This window comes from Macaca nemestrina, chromosome 4 (genome assembly GCF_043159975.1).
Source record: "Macaca nemestrina isolate mMacNem1 chromosome 4, mMacNem.hap1, whole genome shotgun sequence".
In the NCBI taxonomy this organism is placed as follows: domain Eukaryota; kingdom Metazoa; phylum Chordata; class Mammalia; order Primates; family Cercopithecidae; genus Macaca; species Macaca nemestrina.
The window spans coordinates 130,641,734-130,662,647 of NC_092128.1; the positions used below are offsets into that span (position 1 = coordinate 130,641,734).

Consider the following 20,914-nt stretch of genomic DNA (forward strand, 5'->3'; position numbering starts at 1 on the left):
AGCAATGATTATTGCATGTGCATGTTGAAAATAATAAAGAAAGCAGGTGACAATAAGACATCCTGAGTCTTTTGGAAATAAATAGCATTCACCTGCTTTCTCATCCATTGAGATATCACCACATTTATATACTTGTGTGTCCCTGGAAGTTTCTTGTGGGAGATTTAGTTATTCTTTTTTCGTTAGTCTCTACTAACCAAGAACAAATCACAGACTCAGACAGCATCACAAAAAGGCCCAGACCCACGATGTCCAGAGACTCCAGGCTCAACCCACATTGATGCTGGCCCTTCAGCCATGAGACTCCATTTACTTCTTCTTATTCTCCTTCTTTTTTCAATTCTTTTATCCCCAGGTAAGTTGGTAGCTGATTACTATAAGGTTCTGCAGATTAGAAGGCTATATCCCTGGCCAGACAAGATCCTAGAATCAGTCCTGTGGGTTCAAGAACCTAATATTTACAGCTTCACTAGGATTATAATAGGGAAAAATAGAAAAGAGACTCATTTAGCAGTAGCTCCTGTTGATAATTCAATCCATGTTTTTTGATCTAGTGAGTGGATATAATAATAGATGCTGCTGAAATTCAATCCTGTCAGATCAAACTGCCTACATATCAATTTCCATGCCCCACCAAGGCATCTCAAGATACAAAGTAAGGATACAACAGAATGTGACCTCAATGAGATGCCTTTGTGGGACCTGGAAATTTATATGCAGGCAGTTAGATCTGACAGGATTGAATTTCAGCAGCATTTATTATTATATTTGCTCACTAGGTCAAAAGAGATGGATGGAATTCTATCAATAGGAGCTACTGCTAAATAAGTGTTGACAAATCTGAAAGTTTTATTCAAAGAGACAAACAGAAAACTTATAATCCTAGAATAAGTGAAAATTTTATGAGAGACTTTTCAAAATAAATTCTATTTTACGTGGCTATGAATAAAAAATGATTTGCAAAGTGAAACTTAGGACTAGAAAGGAGAGTTAAAGGAACTTCAGACAAGTGAATTAATAATAAGTAAAGACACCAAGAAGTGCCGCTCGTGGTATATTACAGGTAACCACACAGAAATGGGTAACATCACTTTCAATACTAAACCGGCTAAAATTTAATGGTCTAAGCATGCATTTTGAGGGCTTTTGGAAAAAAAAAAGCATAATAAACCTAAACAAGATAAAGGGAAAGTTATAAATACAAAATATAAATTAATGAAACGAATGAGATAAAACTAGTAATTTAAAAAATGTTTTTCATAAAGTCTAATATACTTTATAATAACCTGGCAACACTGGACAAATGAGAACATGCTTAAAATAACTATTGCAGGAATGAAAAGTTAATGTCAAAACAGATGTTTCAGAGATTCACATCATTTTTAAAAAAATGTATTTGTGTATTATATTCCATCTTTGCTGTGTACCTTGGGGATTTTCCTGTTGCAGTTCACTATATCATGTGTCATCAGTTGTGACTGTGTCATCAATTTTTATGCTAGTAAATTATTACCATCAGCATACAAATATGCTGTTAAGTATGTCCTTGCTTTTCTTCTGATGCCAGCTGTCATCCTATTTTTTTGCTCTAGTTTTCAGTAAAAATCATAAAAGAGTTGTCCATACTCTCTGTCTTCAATTCCTCTCCTCTCATTGTCTCTTAAATATATCCCAGTTGGGCTCTCTCCCCTTTTTTCAATCATGTTATTGACACCACTTTTGTCAAAGTTACCAATAATCTCCATATTCCTAGGTCCAATGATCATTTTTCACTACAACTTTAATTGGCCTATTAGCAGCATTTGACACAAATAATCACTTCCTTCTTCATAGTATACTTTCTTCACTTGGTTTCCAGGACAGCACATTCACTTGATTCTCAGCCTATCTCACTGGAGCTACCACTTCGGCTTCCTTTGTTTCTTCCTCATCTTTTCCCATCACACTTCCTATTGGAGAGCTCCGGAGCTCAGTGCCTGATTCTTTTCTCTTCTCCCTCACCACACACTCTGGAGGGGCTCAGCAAGTCTCATCCTTTTCAATTCTCCTTTTGGACCTCCTTTTGAACTGCAGGCTTATAATAAATTATCCAACTGCATAACTGGTATATCTACTTGGACACTGAATTTCAAAAGTCATAGATATCCAAAATTGAACTCATGATTTTCCCTCATAAACCACTACATACAGATTTTCTCTTCTTGCAGAATGCCATGGTCAGCACTGGAGCCTCTCTTAGCTCTCCTGTACACTTTCATCCTCAGCAAGCCTCTATCTCTGCACCTCAAGAATCTCTCAGGGCTCCCATCCCTTGCCCAGCCTTGGGCAGTAGCTGCCTCACACTCAAAGAAAGAACAGAGAATCTGCTTCTCTCATCTACCTGCTCTGCCCTGCCTTCAGACCTCATCAGGCCCCTCTGCTTATGCACCTGTGAGAAAAGAGAGTGAAGGGGGATTGTCTCAGCTCCTTCACACACTCCCCAGTAACAGAGGATTTTACCTGATTCTCACAGTAAGACCTTTACCTTGCTCTCACCTCAAATTGCAGCAGTTCCTACATGGCTGTCCCTCAAAAGTGCATCTGGTAGTTCTGCTCTCCATCCGATCTTACCCAGGAGCACACAAGATAGGTCATGAAAAAACCATTAGTGGGGCCGGGCGCTGTGGCTCACGCTTGTAATCCCAGCACTTTGGGAGGCCGAGGTGGGCAGATCACGAGGTCAGTGGCTAACACGGTCAAACCCCGTCTCTACTAAATACAAAAAATTAGCCGGGCATGGTGGCATGGGCCTGTAGTCCCAGCTACTTGGGAGGCTGAGTCAGGAAAATCGCTTGAACCCTGGAGGCGGAGGATGCAGTGAGACAAGACCGCGCCATTGCACTCCAGCCTGGGCGACAGTGAGACTCCAAAGAAAGAAAGAAAGAGAGAGAGAGAGAGAGAGAGAGAGAGAGAGAGAGAGAGAGAGAGAGAGAAAGGAAGAGAGGGAGGGAGGGAGGGAAGGAGGGAGGAAGGAAGGAAGGAAGGAAGGAAGGAAGGAAGGAAGGAAGGAAGGAAGGAAGGAGAAGGAGAGAGAAAGAAAGAAAGAAAGAAAGAAAGAAAGAAAGAAAGAAAGAAAGAAAGAAAGAAAGAAAGAAAGAAAGAAAGAAAGAAAGAAAGAAAGAAAGAAAGAAAGAAAGAAGGAAAGAAGGAAGGAAGGAAGGAAGGAAGGAAGGAAGGAAGGAAAGAAAGAAAGAAAGAAAGAAAGAAGGAAAGAAAGAAAGAAAGAAAGAAAGAAAGAAAGAAAGAAAGAAAGAAAGAAAGAAAGAAAGAAAGAAAGAAAGAAAGAAAGAAAGAAAGAAAGAAAGAAAGAAAGAAAGAAAGAAAGAAAGAATTAGTGAGGGAGAGTGAGTGAGAGTGAGTGTGTTTGGGCCCCTACTGATGATGCTAAACTATCACAAGCCCACACTCAGCCTTTCAACATTTGCTGGAGATTCACTTGTTTCCTTGTTATCTCCATCAAGGGCAGCTTCCTCCTGCTTCTGCTGCTGCAACTCAGCTAGGCACAAAGCATCTGTGGATCCGTTCTTTTTTCAGCAGGGCTTCATCACTCTGAATTTAAGTTAATTAGCTTTGTTTGAGACCTCAGTTCTATGTTTCAAAATGAAATCTATGATCTATAGATTATCCAGCTTATTCTCTTTGTCAGGGCAAGAGCATTTTTCTACAACTTTCTAAATTCTAAACAAAAGTAAAAGTTCACTTCTTTTCAGAATCCCCACGTGTCAGAAAGTGTTATTATTATCATCAGTTTAGTGATATTTATGGAATTCCAAGTTGACTCTAGTATCAGCTTTTGGGTTAAATTCTTTCTTTCTGATATGTAGCCTTTGAAATTTTATTTGCTGCAGATCTCTTGGTAGTGAACAATTTTAATTTTTATCTGTCAATTTCATATTGTTATTTTTGATCTTGAAAGACAGCATTACTGAGTACCCAATTCTGTATTAACAGTTATTTTCTCTCGACATTTGTTGATACTAGTTTACTCATTTTTAGTGAATGAGTGAACAAGTGAATCTCCAGCAAATGTTGAAAGGCTGAATGTGGGCTTGTGATAGTTTAGCATCATCAGTAGGGGCCCAAACACACTCACTCTCACTCACTCTCCCTCACTAATGCTTTTTTCTTTCTTTCTTTCTTTCTTTCTTTCTTTCTTTCTTTCTTTCTTTCTTTCTTTCTTTCTTTCTTTCTCTTTCTTTCTTTCTTTAATAATCAGATAAATATTATTTCATTATAAATTATCCTTTTTTCAATGTTTGTATGGTCTGGTGTTTGGTTTTAATGTTTTATAATTTAACTAAAGTGAGTTGATTTTTATATCATCTGTTAGAAATATATTCTTTGAATCAATGGATTTATACCTTTTCTTAATTTCTTTCTGAGAATCTCTTGAAATGGTGAATCCTTTTACACTTCTCTCCCCCCATATTTGAATTAAATAAATGTTAGACCTTGTGTTTCCATGCTACATTCTGGGTATATCGTTTAAACAGTTTTTTCTTCACTGGTTATCCTCTTACCTGTGTCTAATATATCATTAATAACCTGCATTAGTTTTAAATTATTTTTTGTTTCAGACCTGCCTTTTTTTTTTTTTTTTTTTTTTTTTTGGAGATGGAGTCTCACTCTGTTGCCCAGGCTGGAGTGCAGTGGTGCGATCTTGGCTCACTGCAACCTCCACCTCCTGGGTTCAAGCGATTCTTCTATCTCAGCCTCCTGAGTAGCTGGGACTACAGGCACCCGCCACCATGCTCGGCTAATTTATATATATATATTTTTTAGTAGAGACAAGGTTTCACCATCTTGGGCATGCTGGTCTTGAACTCCTGACCTCGTGATCCACCCATCTTGGCCTCCCAAAGTGCTGGGATTACAGGCATGAGCCACCATGCCCAGCCAGACCTGCCCATTTTTTCTATCATCTATATTGTTTTACTATTGTTTTTACATCTTTGTAATAGTAGATTGTTTCTTTAAACAATTGATACACACCTGCTTAATTATTTCTCCACATTGATGATTTCAATATATTTAGTTTTAAAGGGTCTACATATGCTATTCATTTCATTAACTTTTATTCATGGTTTCTTGCTTACCTGATCATTTTTAATACTGAACTCATTGTTCATCCTTAACCTGACATCATTTTATGGTCTGAAAATGAGAATGCTATTATCCAGACTTCCTCTGTGAAGCTGACACAATGCTTTAACTCAATATAGAAGTTTCAGCATTAACAAACTGGAATTTCTGATGGCCCAAGAGTCAGTAGTACCATCATTAGCATTACTGATCATAGCAGATATTCCCAGAAGATCTGGGAAACCCTTACCCCCCTCCATCAGCTATCCAATACAAAGTGCCCACTGCTCAAGCTCCAGTTCACAGACTATTTTTGTGTTTGCAAGAGGAGATATTTTAGGAACTTGCCTAACCATTTTCAGGGATAGAAGTGTTTCAAAGAGATCCTCTACTATATATATGTTCTATAGCAGCAGTCACTTGAGAGCAGCTCACTTGCAGTCATGGCCAAAAGCCTAAATCTTTCTTTCATTCTAGTCACACCTATTTTGTACCTTTTGGGGATATCTCAGATTCAGATGCATTCATAGTATTCTATGATTTGGGACACTACTACAGATTCTTCAAAATGATACAACATTCCAATGGTATTTTGGGAGGTATAGAAGGAGAGGAAAAACAATGGGCTCAAGTCTCCTCTGACTTCTCTTCTTACAATATGTTTCATTGTTCAATACTTTTAGAACTATATTAATACAACATTGACAGTGGACATTCTTCTTTTCCTTCTGACTTTAATAGGATTGAAGGAAATGTTTTGCTATGAAATTGCTATATGGGTTGTATTCAGACAAATTTTGACTTTGTAAAGGCAATATTCTCCTCATTATTTTTAAATGCTTACCAGGATTCACAGTATTATTTTCAGTTCTCCCTGTTTAAAGGCATATTTAAATAACTTGATGACTTGGATATATTATATATGTTACTCTGCTACAGAAACAGAAAAGCCACCACCAAATTATATTCTAAGATACTTGGTACACCAATTGCACCATCTTTTTTTATCTAAGACATTCAATTCTTCCACAGGTGGGAGCACATGAATTAGCATCATTTACTACTTGTAGCTTTCACTACAGACTTTCAGACTTATGGTGCCTAAAAGAAATAGAATACTTCTAGCTGGGTTTAAAAGCTACAAATAAACAGAGGAAATATACACTATTTTGAAAGTACCACTTGAGTGTTATGCATATATTTCAATATTATGTTGCTAATTTTAATTGTTCGAAGTTAAAGAGCTTAAACCTCCCCCTCATGCATTCCTGAATCACCCATTACTCCCACACATACATTGTTTGATACAGCATAAACCTAAGTAAATAAAGATGTGGCAAAATGAAAAAAATAAAATAACGTTATACCATTCTCATCTGTGAATGACATCAGTAGACAGATGTGAATAAAAGTAATGTGATTATAATTTTAAAAATCATCTTTAATAGGATCCATTTACTATTAAATGAACATTTGCTTACTTAATGAATAATAAATCTTTGACACAATGAAAACTCTTAATGCAGAGTGAGACCAAAATGAAGGTAATAACTGATTTTTTCCTAACCCTTGCTTTAGTTCGTCTTTCCACTAGACTGTCACTTTATTTTAAGGATATTATAATAGCACAAAGCCATCAGCTTTACCATTAGAGAGATCTTCATTAAATTATCTTTGTTGTAATAAAGGTCATCTGGAGGAAATACTGATCTGGACACAATAATAAATGTTAAGCTTTCTAATATTTTCCACTTTTAGACACAAATTGAAAGGATCATTTATAATGTCAAAAATATACTTTTTTTCTAACTAATCTATCCTATGACTAAGACACTATTAGCAATTAAAGTAGACAGAGCAAATCTAAATGTGGAGAGAAAAAGTAATTTCCACTTACGTTTGGACAGATAAAAGCACGGATAAATTGAAAGCCTGAAATATTAGCTTGGGGGAATGAAATCACTTGGGGGAGCAAGAGCAGGATACACCAGCCTTTAACTCTATACTTCCCCCAAGAAAAAATATATAGATAGCTATGTGCAAACCAAAATAGCACTGGGAGGGTTCAAGGGACCACTTAAGAAACTATGGCAACACAGTGAAGCCAAAAAAAAAAAAAAAAAAAAAAAAAGAAAAAAGAAAAGAAAAAGAGAGAGAGACAGTGAAAGAAAAAAAAAAAACTGAATAGCCATATAGAAAAAACAACTGTTGAAATCAGCATACCTGAGACTGCAGAAACATCTTTTTTGGCTAGGAACAAAAAAAAGCAGAAAGGGACTATCAGTATCAGCCACAAGGTGGAACCACCATGGCCCTCAGTAACCCACTCTGGCAGAAGACACTGGCATTTTTGCCCTGCGGTAAGCAACAGCCATTTCTGAGAGAAAACCTAGAGGAAAAGATGAAGATGTACCATCCCCTCCCACATCCCTTTTCCCCCACCAAAAAGACCGTGACTGTTGTGCCAAACCAGGATCAGAACTACTACCTTTCTTAATCTGCATGTGTCTCTGACATGTGAGCAGCAACCATTTCAAAAACTCCCACGTAAAAATGCTCATACTAAATTTATTCTCTTACTTAAGAGTGTTTATGGATTTACATTCCATTTGTGGACTATGTAGATCTCACTGGATTTTCTTTCCTGCAGTGAGAGGTGGTTTGGGTGCTGCTGAAGGTCATTGTCTCAATTTGTCTGGTGTTTGCAGAAGAGATGTCTGCAAAGTAGTAGAAGATCAAATTGGTGCCTGCCGAAGAAGGATGAAGTGCGGTAGAGCATGGTGGATTTTAATGCCAATTCCAACACCACTTATCATGTCAGATTATCAAGAACCCCTTAAACCTAAGTTGAAATGAAACTGACGTAAAATAAAAATACATCAAAAGTGAAGTTCTTTGCATCTAAGAATATTGAAATATACATATTAAGTACTTCCATCTTGATAACCATCTTGTATTTTCACTTATCAACATGAATGAATAAATACTAATTTCAAATATACCCAATATGTTTTCTTTGTGAGTCATTAACAGATCTTAACAAAACCTTTAAAAATGAGAAAACTGTTATTTTTGTTTTCCAAGATGGTGGATTGAAGGCATTGTTAGCCTGCCTCATGCACTTGGAAAGACAAAGTGGTGTGTAGAGATTCACACTGAACTTTCTTTCAAGAAGCAACAGAGGAACTTAACAGGAAAATTGAAATAAGCCACAGACCATTTGAAAGAAGCAGCAGGATGCAGGTTACACTATAAGCTAGGCAGAAAATTTTGGGTTTCGAGGGTGTGAGAGGGGGATAAACTGACTGTAAGATATACACTTCCATTGGGAAACCTATCAATCTAGGCCATAGGGGAAGGCCTTAATCCTACTCAGGGCTGGAGTTGATTTAGTGAAGAGTGACGAGTATATGAGGAGTGGTGTTGGGATGTGCTTTGAGTCTCCAGCACGTTCCCAGTTTCTGGCAGGATGGAGGGAAGCCATTTCTGATTCTACCTCAGGGAGGACCTCCCAGAAGTCTGCCAGCTAACTCAAATGGTGGTCACAGGTTGAGAGAACCTCCCAACTGAAATGTTTGATATAATCTTGTGAGGGGACAAACTCCCCAGGCCAGAACTGAGAGGTGAGTGGGACGTGTGATGCAGCAACAAGCACAGGAGCTGGATGCCCCTGCTCTGCAGGTGGATCAGGAGGGGTGTGGCCTGAAAGCTGCAGTTGATGTCTCAATACGAGAGGCTTATGGTATGGGTCAGTTTTGAGCTCTGAGTTCAGACTTCTTGAAACTTAGCTAGCTACTCCCAGTGGAACACTGTGGGTGTGACACCTGCCTTGCCAAGGGTGTGGGAGCTGGATGGGGCTTACTGCCAAGCTGCTACTCCCCATTCTTCATATGGACTCTCCTTGTACAGAGGCAGAGGCAGCTTCACTTCTCTCTGGAAAATTACCCCAGTGGCCCAAGAACTGCCTTCCAATTCCCACTGGAGCCACTGCTTGTCCCACATGTAGAGAGCCAGAGCATCACTTTACCTGACCTAGTTCCCACCTGGTTTTGCTCAACCACCTACCCTGGTAGATTAACACAAATAACAGAAGAAACTTTTAGAAGCCCTTTGGCTCTACCCGTTCCCTGAGACACCAGAGTACCTACCATGGGTAACATAAGGCAAGTCCAAATCTCACCACTACCACCGCAGCTGCCAGTCTTTTTCAAGCATCACCTCCTGGCTGAAGGCCAACTGACACAGTCCATTAGAGCATCTTGAATTCAGAACATTCAATGTCATGGCAGGCCGGGGAGCCTCCTCTGCCCTACTTTGGCCCTCTATCACACATTCACACACACACACACGTCACACACACACATCAACCTACTGGCAAACCGAGGTAAACACACACACACACACACACACACACACCCCTGCTCAATTCAGGCCATTATCCCTGATGAACATCGATGCAAAAATTCTCAATAAAATACTGGCAAACCGAATCCAGCAGCACATCAAAAAGTTTCTCCACCACGATCAAGTGCGCTGCATCTTTGGGATGAAAGGCTGATTCAACATACACAAATCAATAAATGTAATTGATCACATAAACAGAACCAAAGGCAAACACCAGACAATTATTTTGATACATGCAAAAATGCCTCTGATAAAATTCAACATCCCTTCCTGTTAAAAACTCTCAATAAACTAGGTATTGATGGAACATACCTTAAAATAATAAGAGCTATTTCATACAGCCAATATCATAAAGAATAGGCAAAAGCTGGAAGCATTCCATTTGAAAACTGGTACAAGACAAGGAAGCCCTCTGTAACCACTTCTATTCAACATAGTATTGGAAGTTCTCGCCAGGGCAATCAGGCAATAGAAAGAAATAAAGCGTATTCAAATAGGAAGAGAGAAAGTCAACTTGTCTCTCTTTGCAGATGACATGACTTCATATTTAGAAAACCCCATCATCTCAACTGAAAAACTTCTTGAACTGATAAGCAACTTCACCAAGGTCTCAAGATACAAAATCATTGTGCAAAAATCACAAGCATTCCATTACACCAACAATAGTCAAGCAGAGAGCCAAATCAAGAATGAACTCCCATTTACAATTGCTACAAAGAGAGTAAAATACCTAGGAATACAACTAGGAGTACAACGGATGTGAAGGACCTCTTCAAGGACAACTGCAAACCACTGCTCGAGGTAATAAGAGAGGACACAGGTGAATGGAAAAACATTCCATCCTCATGAATAGGAAGAATCAATATTGTGAAAATGGCCATACTGCCCAAACATTATAGATTCAATGCTATACCCATCAAAATACCGTTGACATTTTTCACAGAATTAGAAAGAACTATTTTAAATGTCATATGGAATCAAAGAATACCCCATATAGCCAAGACAATCATAAACAAAAATAACAAAGCTGGAGGCATTACACTAACTTCAAACTGTACTAGAAGGCTACGGTACCAAAACAGCAGGCTACTGCTGCCAAAACAGACATATAGACCAATGGAGTAGAACAAAGACTTCAGAAATAACACCACACATCTATGTCCACCTGATCTTTGACAAACCTGACAAAAACAAGCAAGGGAGAAAGGATCTCCTATTCAGTATATGATGCTGGGAAAACTGGCTTGCCATATACAGAAAACCAAAACTTGACCCCTTCCTTATACCTTATACAATAATTAACTCAAGATGGATTAAAGACTTAAATGTAAAATCTAAAACCATAAAAACCCTAGAAGAAAACCTAGGCAATACCATTCAGGACACAGGCAAGGACAAAGACTTCATGACAAAAATGTCAAAAGCAATTGCAACCGAAGTCAAAATTGACAAATCGGATCTAATTGAACTAAAGACCTTCTGCACAGCAAAGAAACTATCATCAGCATGAGCAATCAACCTACAGGATGGGAGAAAATTATTGCAACCTACCCATCTGACAAAGGCCTAATAACAAAAATTGACAAGGAACTTAAACATATTTACAAGCAAAAAAACAAACAACCCCATCAAAAGTGAGCAAAGGATATGAACAGAAACTTATCAAAAGAAGACATTTACCTAACCAACAAATGTATTTTTTATAAGCTCAACAATACTGATCATCCGAGAAGTGAAAATCAAAACTACCATGAGATACCATCTCACACCCATCAGAATGGTGATTATTAAAAAGTTAAGAAACAATAGATGCTGGTGAGGCTGAGAAGAAAGAGGAACGCTTTTACACTGTTGGGGAAACTGTAAATTAGTTCAACCATTGTGGAAGACAGTATGGTGATTCCTCAAGGATCTAGAACCAGAAACACCATTTGACCCAGTAATCCCATTACTGGCTATATACCCAAAGGAATATAAATCATTCCACTATAAAGACACATGCACATGTATGTTTATTGCAGCACTATATACAATAGCAAAGACATTAAACCAACCCAAATGCCCTTCAGTGCTAGACTGGATAAAGAATATGTGGTACATTTACACCATAAAATACTATGCAGTCATAAAAAGGAATGAGATCATGTCTTTTGCAGACACATGGATGAAGCCATCATACTGAGCAAACTAACACAGTAACAAAAAAATCAAACACCGCATGTTTTCACTAATAAGTGAAAGTGGAACATTGAGAAAACAAGGACACAGTGAGGGGAACAACACACAACACGGCCCGCTGGGGACTGGGGGTGAGGGAAGAGAACTTAGAGGATGAGTCAATAGGTGCAACCAACCACCATGGCAAAGGATACCTATATAACAAACCTGTACGTTCTGCACATGTATCCCATATTTTTTCAATTTAAAAACAGGAAATAATTATGTACATACATACATACATACACACATACATTCTTCCCGGATCTTCATTCCTGGTAAGCCAAGGAACCTGGAGAAACACCAGAATTCTGTCCCTCTGAAAATGCAGGACAGGTCTACCTTCATCAGCATAAAATTTTGGACCAAATGTGGTAACTGCAGGTCCACCCCACAATGAGTAACTGAAAATTGAGGCAGTATTTCAGATCCTAAAAAACTGATGAAGCAATTCGTGACACATTTGGGTTGTTTTTGCCTTTTCCTACTATGAAGAGTGCTAGTAGGAAGAAGGAAGAATGGTGTACAAATATCTGTTTGATTCTCTGCTTTCAGAATCCTTTGTTTGTTTGTGTGTTTGTTTGTTCTTTCTTGAGACAGGACATCACTCCAGTCAGCCAGGCTTTTCCAGTCTGTAATTTTTGTTGTTTCCTTTTGTCAAGTTTTAGAAGATTTTATTTAATTTCTATTGAATTTTAAGGCATTTTTAGATATGTATTAAAACATTATCTCACATGCTGTGTGTTACGTTTCATTTATTTTCATCGTACATTTTTTATTTTATTATTTTATTTTATTATACTTTATATTCTAGGGAATACATGCACAAAGTGCAGGTTTGTTACATATGTATACATGTGCCATGTTGGTGTGCTGCACCCATTAACTCGTCATATACATTAGGTGTATCTCCTAATGCTATCCTTCCCTCCTCCCCCAACCCCACAACAGGCCCTGGTGTGTGATATTCCCGTTCCTGTGTCCAGGTGTTCTCATTGTTCAGTTCCCATCCATGAGTGAGAACATGTGGTGTTTGGTTTTCTGTTCTTGCAGTAGTTTGCTGAGAATGATGGTTTCCAGCTGCATCCATGTCCCTACAAAGGACATGAACTCATCCTCTTTTATGGCTGCATAGTATTCCATGGTGTATATGTGCCACATTTTCTTAATCCAGTCTATCATTGACGAACATTTGGGTTGGCTCCAAGTCTGTACTGTTGTGAATAGTGATGCAATAAACATATGTGTACATGTGTCTTTATAGCAGCATGATTTATAATCCTTTGGGGATATAGCCAGTAATGGGATGTCTGGGTCAAATGGTATTTCTAGTTCTAGATCCTTAAGGAATCACCATGCTGTTTTCCACAATGGTTGAACTAGTTGACAGTTCCACCAACAGTGTAAAAGTGTTCCTATTTCTCCACATCCTCTCCAGCACCTGTTGTTTCCTGACGTTTTAATGATCACCTTTCTAACTGGTGTGAGACAGTATCTCATTGTGGTCTTGATTTGCATTTCTTTGATGGCTAGTGATGGTGAGCATTTTTTCATGTGTCTGTTGACTGCATAAATGTATTCTTTTGAGAAGTGTCTGTTCATATCCTTTGCCCACTTTTTGATGGCATTTTTTTTTTTCTTGTAAATTTCTTTGAGTTCTTTGTAGGTTCTGGATATTAGCCCTTTGTCAGATGAGTAGATTGCAAAAATTTTCTCCCTTTCTGTAGGTTGCCTGTTTATTCTGATGGTAGTTTCTTCTGCTGTGCAGAAGCTCTTTAGTCTAATTAGATCCGATTTGTCAATTTTGGCTTTTGTTGCCATTGCTTTTGTTCTTTCAGACATGAAGTCCTTGCCCAAGCTTGTGTCCTGAATGGTATCGCCTAGGTTTTCTTCTAGGGTTTTTATGGTTTTAGGTCTAACATTTAAGTCTCTAATCCATCTTGAATTAATTTTTGTATAAGATGTAAGGAAAGGATACAGTTTCAGCTTTCTACATATGGCTAGCCACTTTTCCCAGCAGCATTTATTAAATAGGGAGTCCATTCTCCATTTCTTGTTTTTGTCAGGTTTGTCAAAGATCAGATAGTTGTAGAAGTGTGGTATTATTTCTGAGGGCTCTGTTCTGTTCCATTGGTCTATAGCTCTGTTTTGGTACCAGTACCATGCTGTTTTGGTTACTGTAGCCTTGTAGTATAATTTGAAGTCAGGTAGCGTGATGACTCCAGCTTTGTTCTTTTGACTTAGGATTGTCTTGGCAATGCGGGCTCTTTTTTGGTTCCATATGAACTTTAAAGTAGTTTTTTCCAATTCTGTGAAGAAAGTCACTGGTAGCTTAATGGGGATGGCATTGAATCTATAAATTACCTTGCACAGTATGGCCATTTTCACTATATTGATTCTTCCTATCCATGAGCATGGAATGTATGGAATGTTCTCCCATTTGTTTCTGTCCTCTTTTATTTCATTGAGCAGTGGTTTGTAGTTTTCCTTGAAGAGGTCCTTCACATCCCTTGTAAGTTGGATTCCTAGATATTTTATTCTCTTTGAAGCAATTGTGAATGGGAGTTCACTTATGATTTGGTTCTCTGTTTGTCTGTCATTGGTGTATAAGAATGCTTGTGATTTTTGCAAATTGATTTTGTATCCTGAGACTTTGCTGAAGTTGCTTATCAGCTTAAAGAGATTTTGGGCTGAGATGATGAGGTTTTCTAAATATACAATCATGTCATCTGCAAACAGGGACAATTTGACTTCCTCTTTTCCTAATTGAATATGCTTTATTTCTTTCTCTTGCCTGGTTGCCCTGGCCAGAAGTTCAACACTATGTTGAATAGGAGTGGTGAAAGAGGGCATCCCTGTCTTGTGCTAGCTTTCAAGGGGAATGCTTCCAGTTTTTGCCTATTCAATATGATATTGGCTGTGGGTTTGTCATAAATAGCTCTTATTATTTGGAGATATGTTCCATCAATTCCGAATTTATTAAGTTTTTAGCATGAAGAGCTGTTGAATTTTGTCAAAGGCCTTTTCTGCATCTATTGAGATAATCATGTGGTTTTTGTCTTTGGTTCTGTTTATATGCTGGATTACGTTTATTGATTTGTGTATGTTGAACCAGTCTTGCATCCCAGGGATGAAGCCCATTTGATCATGGTGGATAAGCTTTTTGAAGTGCTGTGGATTTGGTTTACCAGTATTTTATTGAGGATTTTTGCATGGATGTTCATCAGGGATATTGGTCTAAAATTCTTTTTTTTGTTGTGTCTCTGCCAGGCTTTGGTATCAAGATGATGTTGGCCTTATAAAATGAGTTAAGGAGGAGTCCCTCTTTTTCTATTGATTGGAATAGTTTCAGAAGGAATGGTACCAGCTCCTCCTTGTACCTCTGGTAGAATTAGGCTATGAATCTTTCTGGTCCTGGACTTTTTTGGTTGGTAGGCTATTAATTATTGCCTCCATTTCAGAGCCTGTTATTGGTCTATTCAGGGATTCAACTTCTTCCTGGTTTAGTCTTGGGAGAATGTATGTGTCCAGCAATTTATCCATTTATTCTAGGTTTTCTAGCTTATTTATGTAGAGGTGTTTTTAGTATTCTCTGATGGTAGTTTGTATTTCTGTGGGGTCAGTGATGATATCCCCTTTATCATTTTTTATTGCATCTATTGTATTCTTCTCTTTTTTCTTCTTTATTAGTCTTGCTAGCTGTCTATCAATTTTGTTAATCTTTTCAAAAAACCAGCTTCTGGATTCATTGATTTTTTGGAGGGTTTTTTGTGTCTCTGTCTCCTTGAGTTCCGCTCTGATCTTAGTTATTTCTTGTCTCCTGCTAGCTTTTGAATGTATTTGCTCTTGCTTCTCTAGTTCTTTTAGTTGTGATATTAAGATGTCAATTTTAGGTCTTTCCTGCTTTCTCTTGTGGGCATTTATTGCTATAAATTTCCCTCTACACACTGCTTTAAAAGTGTCCAGAGATTCTGGTATGATGTATCTTTGTTCTCATTGGTTTCAAAGAACATCTTTATTTCTGCCTTCATTTCGTTATGTAACCAGTAGTCATTCAGGAGCAGGTTGTTTAGTTTCCGTTTAGTTGAGAAGTTTTGATTGAGTTTCTTAATCCTGAGTTCTTGTTTGATTGCACTGTGGTCTGAGAGACAGTTTGTTATAATTTCTGTTCTTTTATATTTCCTGAGGAGTGCTTTACTTCCAACTATGTGGTCAATTTTGGAATAAGTGTGATGTGGTGCTGAGAAGAATGTATATTCTGTTGGTTTGGGGTGGAGAGTTCTGTAGATGTCTATTAGGTCTGCTTGGTGCAGAGTTGGGTTCAATTCCTGTATATTCTTAACTTTCTGTCTCGTAGATCTGTCTAATGTTGACAGTGGGGTATTAAAGTCTCCCATTATCATTGTGTGGGAGTCTAAGTCTCTTTGTAAGTCTCTAAGGACTTGCTTTATGCATCTGGGTGCTCCTGAATTGGGTGCATATATATTTTGGATAGTTAGCTCTTCTTGTTGAATTGATCCCTTTACGATTATGTAATGGCCTTCTTTGTCTCTTTTGATCTTTGTTGGTTTAAACTCTGTTTTATCAGGGACTAGGATTGCAACCCCTGCCATTTTTTGTTTTCCATTTGCTTGGTAGATCTTCCTCCATCCCTTTATTTTGAGCCTATGTGTGTCTCTGCATATGAGATGTGTCTCCTGAATACAGCAAACTGATGGGTCTTGCCACCACCAGGCCTGCCCTACAAGAGCTCCTGACTCTTTATCCAACTTGCCAGTCTGTGTCTTTTAATTGGAACATTTAGCCCATTTACATTTAGGTTAATATTGTTACATGTGAACTTGATCCTGTCATTATGATGTTAGCTGGTTATTTTGCTCATTAGTTGATGCCGTTTCTTCCTAGCATCGACGGTCTTTACATTTTGGCATGTTTTTGCAGTGGCTGGTACCAGTTGTTCATTTCCATGTTTAGTGCTTCCTTCAGGAGCTCTTGTAGGGCAGGCCTGGTGGTGACAAAATCTCTCAGCGTTTGCTTGTCTGTAAGGATTTTATTTCTCTCTCACTTATGAAACTTAATTTGGCTCGATATGAAATTCTGGGTTGAAAATTCTTTTCTTTAAGAATGTTGAATATTGCCCCACCCCTCTCTTCTGGCTTGTAGAGTTTCTGCCGAGAGATCCACTGTTATTCTCATGGGCTTCCCTTTGTGGGTAACCCGACCTTTCTTTCTGGCTGCCCTTAACATTTTTTCCTTCATTTCAACTTTGGTGAATCTGACAATTATGTGTCTTGGAGTTGCTCTTCTAGAGGAGTATCTTTGTGGCGTTCTCTGTATTTCCTGAATTTGAATGTCAGCCTGCCTTGCTAGGTTGGGGGCGTTCTCCTGGAAAATATCCTGCAGATATTTTCCAACTTGGTTCCTTTCTCCCCCTCACTTTCAGGTACACAAAACAGACGTAGATTTTGCCTTTTCCCATAGTCCCATATTTCTTGGAGGCTTTGTTCATTTCTTTTTACTCTTTTTTCTCTAAAGTTCTCTTCTCACTTCATTTTATTTATTTGATCTTCAATCACTGACGCACTTTCTTCCAGTTGACTGAGTCGGTTACTGAAGCTTGCGCATTTGTCACGTAGTTCTCTTGTCATGGTTTTCAGCTCTCTCAGGTCATTTAAGGACTTCTTTACATTGGTTATTCTAGTTAGCCATTCAGGAAATATTTTTTCAAGGTTTTTAGCTTCTTTGCTATGGGTTCGAACTTCCTCCTTTAGCTCGGAGAAGTTTGATCGTCTGAAGCCTTCTTCTCTCAACTCGTCAAAGTCATTCTCTGTTCAGTTTTGTTCCATTGCTGGAGAGGAGCTGCATTCCTTTGGAGGGGGAGAGGTGCTCAGATTTTTAGAATTTTCAGTTTTTCTGCACTTCTTTTTCCCGATCTTTGTGGTTTTATCTACCTTTGGTCTTTGATGATGTTGATGTACAGATGGGGTTTTGGTGTGGATGTCCTTTCTGTTTGTTTGTTAGCTTTCTTTCTAATAGTCATGACCCTCAGCTGCAGGTCTGTTGGAGTTTGCTCAAGGTCCACTCCAGACCCTGTTTGCCTGGGTGGCAGCAGTGGAGGCTGCAGAAGAGTGAATATTGCTGAACAGCAAATGTTTCTGCCTGATTATTCCTCTGGAAGCTTCATCTCAGAGGGGTACCCTGTTGTGTGAGGTGTGAGGTGTCAATAGGACCCTAGTGGGGGTGTCTCCCAGTTAGGCTACTCCGGGGTCAGGGACCCACTTGAGCAGGCAGTCTGTCTGTTCTCAGATCTCAAATTCCATGCTGGGAGAACCACTACTCTCTTCAAAGCTGTCAAACAGGGACATTTAAATCTGCAGAGGTTTCTGCTGCCTTTTGTTTGGCTATGCCCTCTCCCCAGAGGTGGAGTCTACAGAGGCAGGCAGGCCTCTTTGAGCTGTGGTGGGCTCCACCCAGTTCGAGCTTCCCCACCACTTTGTTTACCTACTCAAGCCTCAGCAATGGCGAGTGCCCCTCCCCCAGCCTTGCAGCCTCCTTGCAGTTAGGTCTTGGACTACTGTGCTAGCAATGAGGGAGGCTCTGTGGGCGTGGGACTCTCCAAGCCAGATGCGGGATATAATCTCCTGGTGTGACGTTTGCTGTGACCCTTGATAAAGGACAGTGTTAGGGTGGGAGTAACCCAATTTTCCAGGTGCTGTGTATCACGGTTTCCCTTGGCTAGGAAAGGGAATTCCCTTCCCCCTTGCACTTCCTGGGTGAGGTGATGGCTCGCCCTGCTTCGGTTTTTGCTCTGTGTGCTGCATTCACTGTCCTGCCCCCACTGTCCAACAAGCCCCAGTAAGATGAACCCGGTACCTCAGTTGGAAATGCAGAAATCACCCGTCTCCTGTGTTGCTCACGCTGGGAGCTGGAGGCTGGATCTGTTCCTATTCGGCCATCTTGGAACTGCCTCTCATCGGTCCTTTAATGAACAAAAGGTTTTAGCTTAGATATCTTCCTGTTTGTCAAGTTTTTCTGATTTTGACTTTTTAAAATATGCTGTCATATACAAGAAACCCTTGGATATAAAATTCCATGAATATTTATCTTTTCTTGTAGTTATAACTTCGGTGGATGTCATCAATTAATCTCTGGGTTATAGCATGTTTTCTTGAAAGTGTTCCGCAGTCCATTTTAGGCATTGAGAATTTCATCAAACTTAAGTGAATATTTCTACAAATTGAAGGCATAGTCCCTTTTGATGCTTTATTATTTGCATATATTGCTTCCACAAGACCATTTCATGCAAAGACTTGTTTTGACCCCACAGCCAGATCATTGCAACATGATATAGAATCAATTGGTCAAAAATGGGAAGGTTATCTCTGGAATGTCTATTTGACTCCATTGATCTCTCCATTTTAATTAAGACAGAATATGCTGTGTTAATTACATAACATTGCTGCACATTCTCAAATCAGAAAGTGTAGTTCCAACTTCTTTTCGTTCAATCGCGGAAAGAATGATCTTATCTCCCAGATGCACATGCTTGGAAGTACTTCTCAACACACACACACACACACTCACATCCAGACACAAAGATACAAATACACACACAGACACAAACTGTTTAATATGTACACAATTGTTAACTGGCATTGTTTTACAGGAAATAAGGCAAATGTGTAGCCACTGTCCTAACCCAGTTCCACTCCTATCATATTTGCCCATAACACTGATTAGTAAATCTGATTCAACTGTTCTATAATCACAATTTAAGCTGTGTCCATTAAATTCCCTGAGGAATGCAAAAGGATACAACCTAAGACACAAAACTTAATTGACTGCTGATATTTCATTGGTAAATTGGGTAATTGATGGGTAAATGTAGTGGAACCGGTGGGTGGGCATTAGTTATATAAGGGGTGAAGCAGCAAGATACTTCATTATTAAAAGGTGTTTGAAAGAAATTGAAACACAGGAGTGTGTATATTCAGCTGAAATAAAATTAGAAAACCCAGAAATAAATCTCACTTGGGGTGTAAAAAAGTGGCATTAGGGGAGATTCTGGGTCAATCGTCCAACTGTGCAAACTGGATCTTGGAAGCAGGATCCCTTTCCTGCAATGAGACTTGTTTATTGGTGGTGGTGTTTCAGTGGAAACGATTTTGGAGAATGGCCCCTTCCTTTTGTGTATCTGCTGATTAGATTTCATGGCTGATTAGATTTCATGGGAAGTCTGGGGTTTTAAACTCTATTTAAATGTTAACATAATTCATTCAAATGGCAAAAAATCAACAGGTTCTTTGATGTGGAATCATCACGGATCAATTTCTTCTTAGGTACAGTTATTAAAGTTGACCTACCAGAGTGAGACAATTCTGGAGAATGGCCCCTTCCTTTAGTGTATTTGCTGATTAGATTTAATGGTACATTTATCATTAGGTATAGTGATCAAAGTTGACCTACCCAAGAGTAGAGATGTCCAGGACAGAACTCAGGACTCTGTAGAATCACAGAATCTTGGGTGCAACACTGTTCAAGCACATAAATATGCTCATTCAGAGTGTTTCGGTGTGACATGTGTGTGAATTGCAGTGTAATGAGCATGACACGCAGACAGGTTATCAAGTGGACTCACCTCAAAATCAGTTATGGGCATTACAGAACACTGATGCCAAGTTCCCAGATCCAGAGGAAAGAAACTCCAGCATCCTGTGTAAAGCCACGGCATCTGGATTTCTCATGCTTCTGGGGATCATGCTCCTGAAAACGGTGACTCCTTCCTCCTTGTGGAGCATCTTTCTCAGCAGCGCCCATTTCTTCTTCCAGGACTCTGTCCAACAGAAAGGGGAAGCCTTCTGATAGAGCACACCTGACCCATGAAAAGAAAAGGGAAAGAAAGGAGGCCAAAGGTCACACTCTCCTCATTCCACCATCCTCCCTAAAATCATCCTGATTTCATGGGCCCTGAGACCGGGGATGCTTCTGTACACCTCGAGGCCTTGGCGCCTGACCTAAATTCTATTCTCTTTCTCATTATCTGAAAAATTTTAAGAAAATCCCTAGAGCCAGGATCTTTATTCCTAGTAAGCCAAAAGTCCCAAGAAACACCCAAATTCTGTCCCTCTTAGTTTGGGAAACAAGTCTACCTTCATCAGCATGACATTTTCCA

The 20,914-nt window shown here is 39.0% G+C and overlaps 1 protein-coding gene and 1 long non-coding RNA gene across 4 annotated transcripts in view; one reads left to right on the forward strand and one right to left on the reverse strand.

The window, feature by feature from the left end:
* The first annotated feature begins 297 nt into the window (after positions 1–297).
* LOC139362569 (beta-defensin 109-like) lies at positions 298–7,977 on the forward strand. The gene is made up of 2 exons (XM_071094099.1): positions 298–355; positions 7,772–7,977. Exons 1-2 carry the CDS (start codon positions 298–300, stop codon positions 7,975–7,977), a joined length of 264 nt encoding a protein of 87 aa, XP_070950200.1.
* LOC139362570 (uncharacterized) overlaps positions 7,785–20,914 on the reverse strand; it is a 38,619-nt gene continuing 25,489 nt past the window's right edge. For 2 of the 3 annotated variants that reach the window (XR_011621714.1, XR_011621712.1), the window contains exons 4-5: positions 20,381–20,614; positions 18,562–18,721 (exon numbers count right to left, since the gene is read on the reverse strand). This is a non-coding gene — a long non-coding RNA (uncharacterized lncRNA). Of the gene's footprint in view, positions 7,869–18,561; positions 18,722–20,380; positions 20,615–20,914 lie in introns of those variants that run through there. The other variant, XR_011621713.1, reaches the window with a different exon arrangement.

Coding starts and splice junctions, on each gene's coding strand:
- LOC139362569 (XM_071094099.1), top strand. CDS start 298: ATGAGACTCCATTTACTTCTTCTTATTCTCCTTCTTTTTTCAATTCTT. Junction 356..7,771: donor TTCAATTCTTTTATCCCCAG/GTAAGTTGGTAG, acceptor TCTTTCCTGCAG/TGAGAGGTGGTTTGGGTGCT.